Below are 15,730 nucleotides of genomic sequence, written 5' to 3'. Positions count from 1 at the left end.
AGTTCTGAAGGCTGGGAGGTCCAAGATCAAGGTGCTGGCAGATTTGGTGTCAAATTAGGGTTCAATTTCTGGTTAATGGATGGTACCGTTTCACTGCATCCTCACTTGGTGGAAGGCAAACAAGCTCCCTTGGGCCTCTTTTATAAGGGCACTAATACCATTGATGAGGGCTTTGCCTCTGGGGAGGGGATTCACAATCCCTTAATCCTCCCCCTCCTAATACCATTGCCTTGGGGATTAGGATTTGAACATATGAATTTTTGGGGACACAAACATTTAGACCATAGCAGTTGGTAATATTTTTAAATCAACATGTTACACATAAGAAGGATTTCTAGCTTCTCTTAAGGCCTGGTAATAAGACCTGGTAATACTGGATCTGAATTCCTGCGTGGGAACAGTTGGCTAGGACTACGTGGTGGCTACTTCCCCTAAATGAGTCATTACTCTTCATTTCCCCACATTCCATTACTCATTTCATACCTGGCCACTCCATCCCTGTACTTTCTTATATCCTGTAAGTTTTTGAGTTTTCTATATAGCCTATACTTTACCAGAAAGTAGGACACTTTCAGGAAAGCAAGATACCTTAATTTTGAATAGGTATATTACAATTTTTTTAATATTCATCTCAAATCTGTCTCTCCTAACTTGAAACCATAAGTATACCATCATTGTAATTCTTCCTCAGCATGACAACCCTTTCTTACAGCTTCAAATATTTGAAGGTGGCTCTTATATCCCCCAAGTTTTCTCTTCCATCAAACTTACTGTTTATGCCACTCATGTGGACGCACTTTGACACATACTATCTCAATTTATTATCCTAGTATTTCCTGGTGTGTATGAGAGGAAAAGAGAGACAGAGACAGATGGAGACAGACAGACATGTTCTTCCCAGTAATATTATAAAGTACTTTGCATAACATGTGGTCCATAGCGTGTGCTCAGTAAATACTTATACCTTGGAGTTGAGCTGAACTCCAATTGGAGATTTACTGTAGTATTCCCCACTAATAGGCAGAGCTACATGTGATCCATAGTGGCAAAAGAAAGCAGGGAGGAGCAAAACTTGCTCAAATAAAAAGGGGCTCCATCTAAGTTCTCAGTACCTGAAATGTCCTTCAGATAAACAATGGGTAGCATTTTCTCTTTCAGTCTAACCCCTTGCCTTGGATCCATTACTTCCATATGTTCTCTTGTTTCAGATTCGTCAACAAATCGGCTACTGCCCCCCACGTGACCCCTTGCTGGAACACTTACCAGGGTGTGAGATGCTGGCTTCCCATGCCCGTCTGTGGGGAGTTCCTGAACAGTATATTCCTGTTTGTGTTAAAAACATACTAAGTTCACTTCTCCTGGATGCCTTTGCATGTGACCTCATTGAAACCTTCAGGTAAGGCTATGCCTTGCCAGCGTGGCTTTTCCCATATCTATTATAATTTGAAGAAGAACTTGTTCTGGGCAAGGAGGACACTCCTCAACAAAAGAGGATTCCCAACTGTGAGAACTAGTCTAACCTGATCAGCACCTTTTATAGCCTTCACTCATTTTTAGAACGTATTTCTCTATGGCTCTGGGATCCTCTGCCAGCCTATCATGAGCAGTCTTAGGTTCAACTAATACTCACCTCACAAGACTATCATAGGACCAGTCCACTCAAAGAGATATAGGACAGGAAATGCAGCATGCCAGGGCTGCATCAGGTGCTGTTCTCCTGCAAGTCCTTGCAGCTTAACTCAGGCACAGAAGACAGAATCCACATCGCATAGGTGTGGGGACCTCACTGGCTTAGAAGCTTCATGTCCCACAGGAGCCCCTATCTCTTACAGCACAATTCCATAGAGACTTCCAGAGTCCCCACAAGAGATAGGCCCAATTACAAATGACAGAGGTGAGTCACTGAACTCAAGGAAGCCCAAAGTATGGCTTCTTTGTCAGGTGTTTATAGTCCTCCCTGTCCAGCTATAATTCATCAGTCAGGATTTATTTTTATCATAAACAATTTTATCATAATTCATTTTTTCTTCTGATTTTCAAAGAAATTAAAAATTTCTGCAAGTATTGTGGGCCCTAGGCACTGTGCTTACTGCAGACCCTGTTAAAATACGTGTGCCAGGAAATGGTCCTCATTCTACCCTATCCCTCTCAAAGTGTCTCTTTCACTTTCTCAGACAGCTCCCTAACATATGAGCACCAAAGGATGGTTCATTACCGTATACCCAGCTGTAAGCTTATCTGGGGAAAGGTGAGTGTGGTACCAGGCCCTCCTAGAACCATAGGAGGTATTTGACCCAGAGTTGGTAGATGATATGGAGCATTCAAATTCAGGCACCTGAGAGATTTTGGTCAAACCTAGCTCCATCAGGGACCATTGCTAGGTCTGTAGTCTATTCTTCCCTTTATTTACTTTATAAAGCCAGTATAGTTTCCTCCCAGCTCTCACCATAGTAATTTTATAAGACATGTCTCAGCCTTAAATTATTTTTGCCTATTAGAAGTTATTTATAATTTGGGGGCAAAGATAGAAGAATTCTGTGTCAGCAGGTGGGAGGTTTATAAAATCACAGTATCTTGGGAAACTGACATTAACACGGAGGTACATAGGCAAAACTTTTCCTCTCTAATTGGGATTTATTAGCTTCAAAGGGAGTCTCCAGGTCCATACAAGGGGAGGATAAACAGAACCACCTTCTCCCCATTAACACAGTATTGTTCTCCACTTGTCTCTGTGAGGGGCTTTGATAACAGTGATTTCTTCTGCTGCCCCAAAGGTATTTGGTATCTTGGAGTCATTAAAAGATGAATATGGACTAGAAGATTATTCCATTAGATCACACTGGAGCAAGTATTCCTGAGGTTTGCCTGAAGAGAGATTTAAAAATAAAAACAAAATTATAAAGATAATTGAAGAGTGGTTCCAACCACCATCTCACACCTCCTCACCAGCCTTCAGCCTATAACTGATAACATAGTGACAATACTTCTAGATATGTGTGTATATATGTGCTTTGATATATATGTAATAAAGTGTTCCCTGGGAATAAAATAATTATTTTTAAAGAAGTTTCGTAATTTTATTTTGAGAACTAAAGCAAGGCCTCATGCATGGAAAATGCCCCTCAGATGTATGGGAGATGTAAAAGGAGAAATAGTTCTGAGCTATTTCAGCAGCATCTCCATGATTTTTATTTCAGAGCCAGGTCAGAAGATAGGAAGAAAGAAAAGAAAAAAAAAGAAACCTGAGTTCCGAGGGACAAATACATCTAGCAATCAAAGTCTCCTACAGGACAGCATTTGGAAGGTTAATCTAAGAGCAAAAATGGGGACATTGCTCACTGCATAGAACAAAGGTTCACAAACCTGTTAAAAGAGCAGATGATGAACCTACTTCCAGATTCTGATTCAGTAGAACTACCCTGGGGCTCAGACATAAGCATCTTTCACAGGCACCCAGGATGATTACGATGCAGATGATACAAAGAGACCACATGTTACAAAACATTCCAGTGGTGTATATGGATATTCCTAGGGAACTTGGTAAGATGTAGATGCCCTGGCCTTCCCTCAAACCCAATAAATAAGAGTGTAGAGGAATAGGACCAAGGCATCTTTTTTAACAAGCTTTCTGAGAGATTGTGATAAACTACTGTCTTATAGTTAGGGTGACTGCCCCCCTGTTTAACAACTTTATTGAAGTATAATGTATGTATCATATAATTCATCTGTTACAATTCCATGATTTTTAGTAAATTTGCCAAATGATACAGCCATTAGTTCAGTTTTAAAACATTTCCATCACCCCAATAAGATCCCTCATGTCCATTTAGTTAGTCCCTGTTACCACCACCAGACCTAGGCAACCACTAATCTTTCTCTATAAACCTGACTTTTCTGAACATTTCATTTAAATGGAATTATACAGTATATGGGTTTTTTTCTATCAAGATTCTTTCACTTAGTATAATGTTGATGCGGCTTATACTAGTTTCCTATTGCTGCAGTAACAAATTACCACAGATTTAGTGGCTTCAAACAACACAAAACTTTCATCTTAAAATACTGAAGGTCATTACAGGCGAAGACATTATTTATATCACTATTTCATTCCTGTACTATAAGCTCCTTTATAGTGGGAATTACATCTTATTTGTTAGCCAATGCGATAAATACATGGGCTCATGTAATTGAAAAAAAAAAATACTGGAGGTCAGAAGTCTAAAATGGGACTTGTGGGGCTAAAATCAAGGTGTCAGCAGAGCTGTGTTTCTTCTGGAGGTTCTAGGGGAGAATCTGTTCCTTGTTTTTCTAGCTTCTAGAGGCTACCCACGTTCCTTGTCTCTGACTTCTGCTTCTGTTGTCCCTCCTATAAGGACCCTTGTGATTACATTGGGTCCACCAGGACAATCTCAAGATCCTTAACTTAATCACATCTGTAAAGTCCCTTTTTCTGTGTAACATATTCACAGGTTCCAGACATGGATATGGATATCTTTGGGGCCCCTTATTTTGCCTACACAAGGTTCATCCATGTTATAGCATGTATAAGGATTTTGTTCTTTTTTATTGCTGAATAGTATTCACTTGTATGGATATACTACATTTTGTTTATCCTTTCACCAGTTGATGGATAATGTGGTGTTTGCACTTTTTGGCTGTTATGAATAATGCTGCTGTGAACATTCACATGCAAGCCCTTGTGTGGACGTGTTTTCGATTCTCTTCTCTATCTAAAGGGTGGAATTGCTGGGCCATATGGTTCCAGCTTATTTTATTTTGGTTAAATGCTAATAGTTCTCCCCTTTACTCTCAAAATTGTCTCAGTTGGTATAATAAATTATATCGTCACCCTAGTTATAGTAGCTTATCGACCAGAGGGTGTATCAATCCATGTAGTCCCACCTCCTGCCCCCAAAATGTTCATCTAAGCAGAACGAGCAATATTAATTATAAACATGATTTAGAAGCATGAGGAGTAACTCCAGTTCTTAGCTCAGGAAGCTTTCCAAATGTAGAGATATTTAAAAACTAAGTGAAAATTTAAAAAAACAAAAAACCCAGCAAGTGTTAAAGGATGGAGGGCAGGAAGGTAAGGAAAGGCTGGAATTGCACTGGGTGTCAAAAAAAGAAAAGGAAGGGAAAGCAACTAGAAGTCTAAGTTTGGTGCTTGAATATTTCTGTGCTCACACGTCTGTGAAATTCCCACATCAAAAAGGACAGGAAAGCAGCAACTGGTAATGGAGAACAGACAGGTACAAGTAAGTAAGCTGAATCCAAAATCTAGGATGAATTCAGTAAAAGTAGGTGATAGGGTTGAAAGTTCTGAACCTAAAAATTACTGCAAGTTTTCTATCCTGTTTCTGTACTTCCTTTGTGTGAGAACAGGCAAGAATTTAAAGATATATCTTCCTGGTATGTCCTTACTACTCTAGAGGCAGAGGCTAGGCCAGCTGTTCCCAAACTTTACTGTGTGCTAGAATCACATGGGGGCATTTGTTTAAAATGAAGATTCCTAGATTCCAAACCTTGAAGATTTTGTTTCAATCAGTGCAGTGTGTAATCTAGGAATCTGCATTTTAAGAAGTACCCCATATAATTCTGATGCAAGTGAGTCATGTTTGGCTTTGGGGGAAAAAAAATGGGCAAGGCCTTCCAGCAGATTCTTACAAATTAGTGTTTGCAACTTAAAAAGTATTAGAAACGAATTTTTTCTGACATTAGTACAAAATACCACCAGGTTACAGCATACCTTCAGTCATGTTGCCATTCAAACAAGACTTACCCTAAAGCCTTAGTGAACAGATGATAATTTCTTCCTTTATATCCTAAACTTACCAGTGTAGAGACCTCCTTGTCAAAATAGCTGTCCCTACTTGAATCTCAAAATAATTTAAAATAAGACCAGCCTAACTCGCTTATAAAATTTTAGATTTTATTGATATCATGAAGCCTAACTGAACATCATAAGAACTACAGCATGGATATCTTCTAGACTTGCTCCAAATGTTCATTCTGAACAAGGTGTTAATCCTGAAGTCCCTTCCTTTTTTTTTTTTTTCTTTTTTTTTTTTTGGAGACAGAGTCTCACTCCGTTGCTTGGGCTAGAGTGCCATGGCGTCAGCCTAGCTCACAGCAACCTCAAACTCCTGGGCTCAAGCAATCCTTCTGCCTCAACCTCCTGAGTAGCTGGGACTACAGGCATGCGCCACCATGCCCAGATAATTTTTTCTATATATTTTTAGTTGCCCAGCTAATTTCTTCCTATTTTTAGTAGAGATGGCGTCTTGCTCTTGCTCAGGCTGGTCTCGAACTCCTGACATCAAGCGATCCTCCCGCCTCAGCCTCCCAGAGTGCTAGGATTACAGGCATGAGCCACTGCACCCAGCCCCTTCCTTTCTTATTTTTGCAATCTTATGACACAAATGATGTCACTTGGATTCTCCCCTTCATATCTGATATCAACTGATGAAATGTACATCACTTTCCTAAGTACTCAGATTATCAGAAGGAATTTCAATTTAAGCAACCAGCTTAAACCCTCCACTGTATGATTTGAGTGTCCTTCCCAGGGACTGCAAACAACTGAGCAGATGGGATGAGGAGGCTATGCACAGCAAAGTCTTTTCTCCTCCGAGGAGAGCACACACCAGCCCTGGTGGTAGCTTCATAATAGTTTTTCCCATCAAGCAAAAGGAAGGGTCCTCTCCGAAAGAAAAATATAGCAGGGAAGCAGAAGGAAGCCCTTACTGAAGAGCCATGGTTTTTGGGGCTATGTTAACACAGAAGCCTTTTGTATGCCTCACTTAATCATGGGAAGTCTACTATTTCTACAAGTCCCTGTCATCTCTTGGTAAGTGAGATGTGAGATCAATAGTTGTTCTGTAATTCTTTGCCCATTTATAAAGCCTTCATTTTTTCAAATGGGGTGTGTGTGTGTGTGTGTGTGTCCCACATACTCAGAGAAAAGTGAAAGTTTTTAAGACAAAAAGGATGTGTTTGTTTTAATCTAATAGGAAATGCACCAATCCAAGAGAAAACGGGGGAATAAACATTAACTGGAGTAGCTTTGACTTCAGATCTTGACCTAAGTGAGGTGTCAAAAATAACCATGGACTGGGTATGGTGGCTCACGCCTATAATCCTAGCACTTTTAGGAGGCTGGGGTTGGGGGGTGGGGATCACTTGAGGCCAGGAGTTTGAAACCAGCCTAGGCAACATAGTGAGACCCTGTCTCTACAAAAAATTTTAAAAATTAGCCAGGCATGGTGGCACACACCTGTAGTCCTAGCTACTTGGGAGGCTGAGGCAGTAGGATCACTTGAGCCCAGGAGTTTGAGTCTGCAGTGAGCTATGATCATGCCTACACTCCAGCCTGGGCGACAGAGCAGACCCTGTCTCAAAAATTAATAAAAAAATAAAAACCATGCTCCCTCATGTATGATTGAAGCCATCTTAAATATATTTATAAGTCATAGTTCTCTCCATTAAGAAACTTAAAATCAAACAAAGAAAAGAAAAATGTTGATTATGGTTGAAACTGTAATAGGTAAATAGGAGTTTATTAGACTAGCCTTTCAACTTGTTTATGTCTAAAAATTCCAGTAATGTTTTTTCTTTACTTAAGTGAGATAAAGTATGAATTCAAATTAATTATCAGTGCAAGGCACTAAAGCTCAGAGAAGGGTGAGTAAACCCCAGGCTAATGTGGCCAGGGAAGATTTCATCAAAGATCATATTTGACTGGATAGGATTCTGAGAGGAGTTGGGAAGGAAATGCCAACATCAGAATTATGGATTAGGGGGATCATGATTAATGCCTCTGGCCCTAACATGGGAAGATAATGTTGTTCCCAAGTATAAACTCTAACCACTTTTCTCTGGTCTTTTTTGCCTCCACTATAGCCTCCTTCTCCCACTCCACCTCCGGGTAGGGAGTTGGGCTCCATGGAGGAGTCACACTTGACTCCACATTAATGAAACTAACAATTAGAACTTTCCAGCAATGCATTCATCTGGTCTTCCATGTCTACTGTCTTCCTGTCTGCTTGTTTTCTCTCCCAGAGCTTTCAATGTCTCCTATGCAAGAAACCCATTTCAAGGACTCTCTTTTCTTCTGCAATAAAATGCTCCAGTTGTGGCAGAAACCCCACAGGAGCAGCAGTCATGGAGTTAGGTAGGAAATGGCAATGTGAAAATGGTCTATCTGTCCACATGATGGCACTCCTACTTTGTAGTTTAAAGCTTAATAGGAATTTTTGCAATTTTGCAAAACACTGGATAGGCTTGGGGTTTTATGATTTATGTATAATGAATTATTGTTTCAAATTCTCCCACCTTTCGAACAAAATTTTTCCCCCTTTCTGATATTTTGGTCACAGTTTTGATATGTGGATGGTGTTATAGCCTAAGGGGACCCTCTAAGCAGCCGTGTGTGTGTGTGTGTGTGTGTGTGTGTGTGTGTGTGTGTGTGTGTGTGTCCGTGTGCACTCAAGCGTGGGGACTTGAGTGTCCCTCGCTGAACTGTTTGATGATGAAGTTGCAATGAGTGGACTCTCAAGGGTGCAGCTTATTTGAGGGTAATGACTAAAAAGTACTGGAGCCAGTCCTTCGTATGCCGTGTTAATGAATTTGAACTTAATCCTGAAAAATGTGGGTGGTCGATGAAAAATTTTAAGCAGGCTGGTGACTTGGTCAGAGAAGTGCTTCCCAAATTTCACTCATTCATGATTTTTGCCATATCACCAGTAGTTACTTAACGTTTTTAAACCAACTTTTATTCTTTTATAAATATATTTTATGAGGAAACTAATTACAAGCATTGCCTGTCATCATCAAATAGATGAATATTCAAAAGTATTCATTCAGGTACCAACTTAAAATCATCTCATGCTCTACTAGGTGTAAGTCGGCCACACGTGGGGAAACTCTACTGCATGGTATCAATGGGGTTGGTGGTGCCCCAGAAAGGCAAAAAAAATTGGGTTGGCGCCAGATTCTTGGCCGGATCTTAAATGATAGAGCCAAAGCCAGTTGTAGGCGTAGAGCAACCCAGACACAAGCCAGAAAGGTCGTTAAGTTTGCCTATGACTTGTAACGCCTACACCACCAGTCCTGAAACTTCATACTAACCGCCTCAGGATCTTGTAAAAACACGCAGCAAGGCGGATAGGTAGGACCCTGCAAAAGCCACCAGTCCCCTGGGAACCGGAAGTCGAGGACCTCCAGAGCTGTCGTCAGCCCAGAAAACTCCCGTGGAATCCCGGGAAAGGCGCTGTTTCATTGGACAGTCCAGATCGGAAGACTCCAAAGTGGCGGGGGGAGTTATGATGCGGACATAGATAGAAAAGTATTACAGGCTGGATGTTCGGGCCAAGAAAAGAGCTTAAAAAGCAATGTCCTGAATTGTCTTTTGTATATTTGCTTAGGAAATTATGCGTTTCCCTATTCTGCGCCTTAGCGAAATTCGATTGGCCCAACCTACCCCAAAGAGCAGTAGAGCGCGGTTGGTATAGAGAGTCCTCCTCCCGCGGGGCGTGGGAAAGTGTTCGCGGGGAACTCTGGGAAGCTCCTGTCCTCCGCCACCATCTTGCTTTCCTTTAATCCTGTAGTGACCACGGGTCAGAGCACTTTTGAACCATGAAGCTACTAACCAGAGCGGGGTCCTTCTCGGTGAGCAGAGCTTGGCGGGCTTGGGGAAGGGTTGTGGAGCAGTGTGTCACCAAGGTGAGACGAGCCGGAGCCTGGTTTGGGGTCCTGGGCCTCGGGCTTCGGTCTGCCCTTCAGCTGAACCCTGCAGGCCAAGTGGGCTGCAGCCTGAGTCAGGCAGTGGAGGCCCAGCTCGTGCTGTCAGCAGAAGAAACCAAACGCCGGAAAACCTGAAAGGAGGAAGGAGGACTTGAGAACAGAGTCCAAGCGGCGCCGTGAAGGCACTTCTGAAGGTCACACCTGCACTTAAGCTCCGGAGAACGAGACCGTGAGACTCGGGGAACGGGAGGCCGATGCACACCTAGCTCCCCACCCTTACCTAAGCTGCGGCCTCTGCTCCTTGGTTTATCACGGAGCATCCGTGTGTCTAACGAATAAAGCATAGGAAATGAGCTAATGCAGATATTACGCTTATCACAGTGCTCGAAACTTCACTGTTAATTATTACGGTGTCCTGGCAGTATAAGGTGTGCTTTTTTTGGTCTTTCGTTAGAGGGTTCCTCCGAGACGGACTGTCCTCAAAAGCTGCTTAATGAAGGATCCCCCTCCAAGCCCAAATTAAACAAAGCTGTTACTTGGGGAAAATTCTCCAAGTGTCATTGTCACTGTGGAGCAGTGGTTATCAAGAGGAGAAATGAGGGACACTTTTAAATGTCAGCGAGGGACGACAACCCCCCTCCCCCCCAGGGAACCGTTAGTAATGTCTGGAGACATTTTTGGTTGTATCAACTTGTGGAGAGGGTACTACTGGCATCTGGAGGCCAGGGGTGTTGCTAAACAACCTACAATGCACAAAAGCAGCCCCCTACAACAAAGAATTTCTAAGCCCAAAATGCCAGTGTTTGAGGAATCCTGCTAGAGGGATGTGCAAAAGACCATACCTGGGAATGGAATTTCGCTGTGTTTATGTTTAAATAGATGTACTGCGGATTATATAAATTTAGGCTGTAATTGTATCACCTTTCCTGGCATGTCTAGACAAACCAATGATTAGCAGCCCATTTAGAATAGCAAAAGACCTCAAAATTTCCTCCATTCCATTTTCCAATAGGAAAAAGAGGTCAAAGATAACAGTTGAAGAGGATCAAAGTAAACAAATTGAAGTACACTTGAAAGCAATTATTTGTTTCTAATTATAGCGCTTGCTTTTACATGAGAATAAACTTATACATATTGTTATTAAAACAATAATTTAGTAACTATGGCAATTACTAGGATAATTGCTGGTTCAAATGGGACAGATGAGACAACAAAGTATCAATGTTGAGGCACATTTGAGTTGAAAGCATCTAAATATCACTTGATGAAACTACAGATTATTCATATTTGAGCTGCTATGCCCATTTATTTTAAAATGTGCTTTTTGGAAAATCAAAGGCCAAAATCACAAGTAGGGTTAACTATACCATACCCAGCAAACTAAATTGATGATGATAAAGCAAAGCTAATTGTAATTCATAAATAAAAATACTAAGAACAAATGATAACCAGCAGCCAACTTAGTACAGCAGTGATGCTGAATGCACAACAAACAGCCTCTGGGCAGCACAGAGAAGGGGCATTCCCAGAGCCTCTGATGGGGGTCCCTGGGAAACTCCAGCAGCATTGGATCTTGGGAGCACCCAGTTTTATTTACTCAGCATCTCCACTAGTAACATCATGAGCCTTAATCATAATCAGAATGACTTTTATGCCATTGTGTATACAACATACATTTGCTAAAAAAGAGCTAAATAAAGTGCATTTTGGATCCATTATCTGACATTTAAGAGGACCCTTTTACACTACCAGTAGGTGCCTGTTATATATTGAGAATCTACTGTGGATGAAGCTACTGTTAATCTCAAGGTGATAAAAATTTTTATTTAGTCAAAGAAGGGTAAGACCTTGGTTGTGTTACCTCAGTGTAGCACACAAGAGAGTGAAGACCCAGTAGAAAATACTGGGGGTGCAGAAGAAGTTGTATACTTTGTCTTTTTTAAAGGTTGCTAAAATGATTAAGGAAATAAAGTCACTTCAATTGGAAAATAGACTAGAAAGGTGAGACTTGTTGGGCAAATATGGGAAGCAGTAGTGCTATAACAGTCTGACACTTTTTCAAAAAATGTGAAAGCATTAGAACTAGAACGAACCACTTGAAACTTTGATAAGATAATTGAAAGGTAAAAGAAAATACATTGATTTTTTTATGCAGTTAAAAAAAAAGAACATAGAGAATGCAGTATTCTCTAAAAATCACAAAGAAATAGATTTTAAGAATGACCTGGGTCAACTGGTGGGTTGTAAGTCCATATTGACTTACGCAGCTAAAGCCTTCCATGGACGTGGTGGTTGCTCTTTTTTACCCCTGAACACCCTCTGTCGCTTGGGTACACTAACATACAATGCTTTATACAAAGCACTGTTCTTGTGAGAAATGTGTGTAACCTGGTTTTTTTTGTGTTTAGAGATTTTATTCCCTCAAAGTTGCCCCCAAAGTTAAAGCCGCAGCTGCCCCTGCAGGAGCGCCTCCACATCCTCAGGACCTTGAGGTTAGTCCCACTGAGTTACTCCCTGACACCCATACATGCCTTACTCCCCTTGGTAATATAAAGACATTAATTATATCTCCACTTTATTTTAAATACAGTTCACCAAATTACCAAATGGTTTAGTGATTGCTTCTTTGGAAAACTATGCTCCTGTATCAAGAATTGGTTTGTTCATTAAAGCAGGCAGTAGATACGAGGACTCCAACAACTTAGGAACCTCTCATTTGCTGCGTCTTGCGTCCAGTTTGGTAAGTATCTTTACTACCTCAGTGTTTGGAAATGCTGTGATATCTTGGTACTAGGAAAAAGAAAAACCAAAAGCAATGTCTCTATATTCATTTCCTTGAGCTGCCATACAAAATTAACCACAAACCAGATGGTTTAAACAAAAAAAAAGAAATTATCCTGTCACAGTTCTAAAGGCTAGAAGTCAAAGTCAGGGTGTCTAAGTCAAGGTGTCAGCAGGGCCACGCTCCCTGCTGTAGAGAGGAATCCTCCTTTGCCTGTTTCTAGCTTCTGATGGTTGCCTGCAGTCCTTCCCTGGCTTACAGCTGCATCACTCCAGTGTCTGCCTCTGTTGTCACATGGCCTTCTGTCTGTGTCCAAATTTTCCTCTTATAAGGACACCAGTCATATTGGATGTAGGGCCCATGCTAATCCAGTATAATGTCATCTTAAATATTTGCAGGTTACATCTGCAAAGACCTTATTTTCAGATAAAGTCAGATTTTGGCTAGACATGAATGGGGTGGGGGTGCGGGGCAGAGGGACACTGTACAATTCTCTAATATAAAATGAGAAACCACAAGATATTTGCCACAGAAAAGCATTAAATTCGTGTCTGTATGATTGTTGGTGTTAGAACATAAGAAATCAGTAAAAAAAAAAAAAAAAAAGGTTTGAATACCAAAAATTGAAGGAAAATTGCTTGTTTTTTCCATATGCAAGTCTCTTTCAGAATAGACTAATGAATCCAGTAAGCTTGTATTTAACAGTGGAATTTTTACATAAATATGCTTTATATAAAAATCTATACTTAGGCTTTTTGTTGAGCCTTGTTTTATAATTCTTAACTAAAAAGGATACACTATTAAAGTTTCTTTTGAATCTGCTAATGAGAATTAGACAGTAGATTTTGATATAGTGTGATGTTTGGTAAGCTTGACATTGAAAAACTACTAAGAAAATCATTCTTTTCTTTTTCAAGACTACAAAAGGAGCTTCATCCTTCAAAATAACTCGTGGAATTGAAGCAGTTGGTGGTAAATTAAGGTTTGTTAAAGAAGTATTTAATAATGGGAAATAAATGGTGAAAATGCTAGAAAATACTCAATTATGAGGGAACTTTTCTCTGTTATCACGATGGTTGAGGATTTCTTAAATGGAGCACAGGCTAGGCACAGTGACTCATAACTGTAATCCAGCACTTTGAGAGGCCAAGGCAGGAGGATTGCTTGATCCCAGGAGTTCCAGACTAATCTGGGCAATATATTGAGACTCCAGTCTCTACAAAAAATTTTTTTTAAATTAGCTGGGTGTGATGGCACATGCCTGTAGTCCCAGCTACTTGAGAGGCTGAGGTGGGAGCATTGCTTGAGCTCAGGAGTTTGAGACCAGCCTGAACAAGAGCAAGACCCCATCTCTGCTAAAAGTAGAAAAATTAACCAGCTGTCATGGCATGTACCTGTAGTCCCAGCTACTTGGGAGGCTGAGGCAAAAGGATCCCTTGAGCCAGGAGTTTGAGGTTGCAGTGAGCTACAATGATGCCACTGTGCTCTACCCAGGGTGACAGAACAAGACTGTCTCAAAAAAAAAAAAAAAAAAGAAAAGAAAAAGGTAGTAATATTTTGAAAGGAATCTGGGCAGTAGGTCTCAACAGTGGGCTTAAAATATTAAATAAACAGTGCTATCATCCAGGCTTCGTTGTTCCATTTATAGAGTACAGGCAGAGTAGATTTAGCATAATTATTAAGGGCTCTAGGATTTTCAGAGTGGTAAGTGAACGTTAGCTTCAACTTGAAGTCAACAGCTGCATTAGCCCCTAACAAGAGAGCCTGTCCTTTGAAGCCAGGCATTGACTTCTTTCTAGCTATGAAAGTCCTAGATGACATCTTCCAGTATAATACTGTTTCATCTACATTTAAAATCTATTGTTTAGTGTAGCCACCTTCATTAGTGGTCTTAACTAGATCTTCTGGATAACTTGCTTTAGCTTCTACATCAGCACTTGCTGCTTTACCTTACACTTTAATATTAATGAGGCAGGCAGCTTCTCTCCTTAAACCTCATGAACCAACCTCTGCTAGCTTCAGACTTTTCTTCTGCAGCTTCCATACCTCTCTTAGCCTTCATAGACTTGAAGAGACTTAGGGCCTTGCTCTGGATCAGGCTTTAGCTTATGGGAACATGGTGGCTGGTTAGATCTTCTATCCAGACCTTGAAAACTTTCTCCATATCAGCAATGAGCCTATGACATTCTCTAGCAGAGTGTGTGGGGGGAGGGGGAGGGGTTGGAAATAAAGGCTATTTCACCTATTTGAGTGTTTATTGGAATAGTACTTTTAATTTCTAAGAACTGTTCCTTTGTATTAACAACTCGGGTAACTGCAAGAGGCCTACCTTTCAGCCTCTGTCGGCTTTTGACATGCCTTCCTCACTAACCTTAATCACTTCTAGCTTCTGATATAAAATGAGAGATGTGTGACTCTTCACTTGAACACTTAGAGGCCATTGTAGGGTTATTAATTGGCCTAATTTTAATATTGTTGTGTCTCGGAATAGGGAGGCCCAAGGAGAGGGGTAATAGCCAGGTGGTGGAGCAGTTGGAACACACACAACATTTATTAATTAAGTTTGCCATCTTTACATGGACATGGTTTGTGGCGGCCCGAAACAATTGCAATAATATCAAAGATATCATTCACAGATCACCATACCAGATGTAATGATAATGAAAAATTTGAAATATCATGAGAATTACCAAAATGTGACAGAGATACAAAGTGAGCACATACTGTTGGAAAAACGGCATCTATACACTTGCTCGACACAGGATTGCCACATATTTTCAATTTGTAAAAAACATAGTCTGGGTGCAGTTGCTAACACCTGTAATCGTAGCACTCTGGGAGGCCGAGGTGGGAGGATCTCTTGAGCTCAGGAGTTTGAGACCAGCCTGAGCAAGAGTAAGACCCCGTCTCTGCTAAAAATAGAAAAAATTACCCAGGCATGGTGGCGTGCACCTGTAGTCCCAGCTACTTGGAGGCTGAGGCAGGATGATCATTTGAGTCCAGGAGTTTGAGGTTGTGGTGAGCTATGATCACACCACTGCACGCTAGCCAGGGTGACAAAGTGAGACTCTGTCTTCAAAAAAAAAAGTGAAAAATATATCTTCGAAGCACAATAAAGTGAAGCACAGTAAAACAAGGTATCCCTGTATATAGCATGCAAAGAATTACTATTTGGAAAAAGAAAGAACTACAAATCAGGAAAGA

At 40.8% G+C, this 15,730-nt stretch overlaps 1 protein-coding gene across 1 annotated transcript in view; it reads left to right on the top strand.

Annotated features, from left to right (window-relative positions):
• Positions 1 to 9,506: 9,506 nt before the first annotated feature.
• LOC105810895 (cytochrome b-c1 complex subunit 2, mitochondrial) overlaps positions 9,507 to 15,730 on the top strand; it is a 38,542-nt gene continuing 32,318 nt past the window's right edge. The window contains exons 1-4 of the mRNA XM_012644942.1: positions 9,507 to 9,669; positions 12,153 to 12,236; positions 12,335 to 12,484; positions 13,444 to 13,521. Coding sequence (XP_012500396.1) covers positions 9,637 to 9,669; positions 12,153 to 12,236; positions 12,335 to 12,484; positions 13,444 to 13,521 — 345 coding nt within the window. The 5' untranslated portion in view covers positions 9,507 to 9,636. The remainder of the gene's footprint in view (positions 9,670 to 12,152; positions 12,237 to 12,334; positions 12,485 to 13,443; positions 13,522 to 15,730) is intronic.

Source organism: Propithecus coquereli, unplaced genomic scaffold (genome assembly GCF_000956105.1).
Source record: "Propithecus coquereli isolate 6110/MARCELLA unplaced genomic scaffold, Pcoq_1.0 Scaffold223, whole genome shotgun sequence".
NCBI classification, from domain to species: Eukaryota; Metazoa; Chordata; class Mammalia; order Primates; family Indriidae; genus Propithecus; species Propithecus coquereli.
Note: the sequence above shows the minus strand (reverse complement) of the source record. Positions and strands in the feature narration are given on the sequence as shown.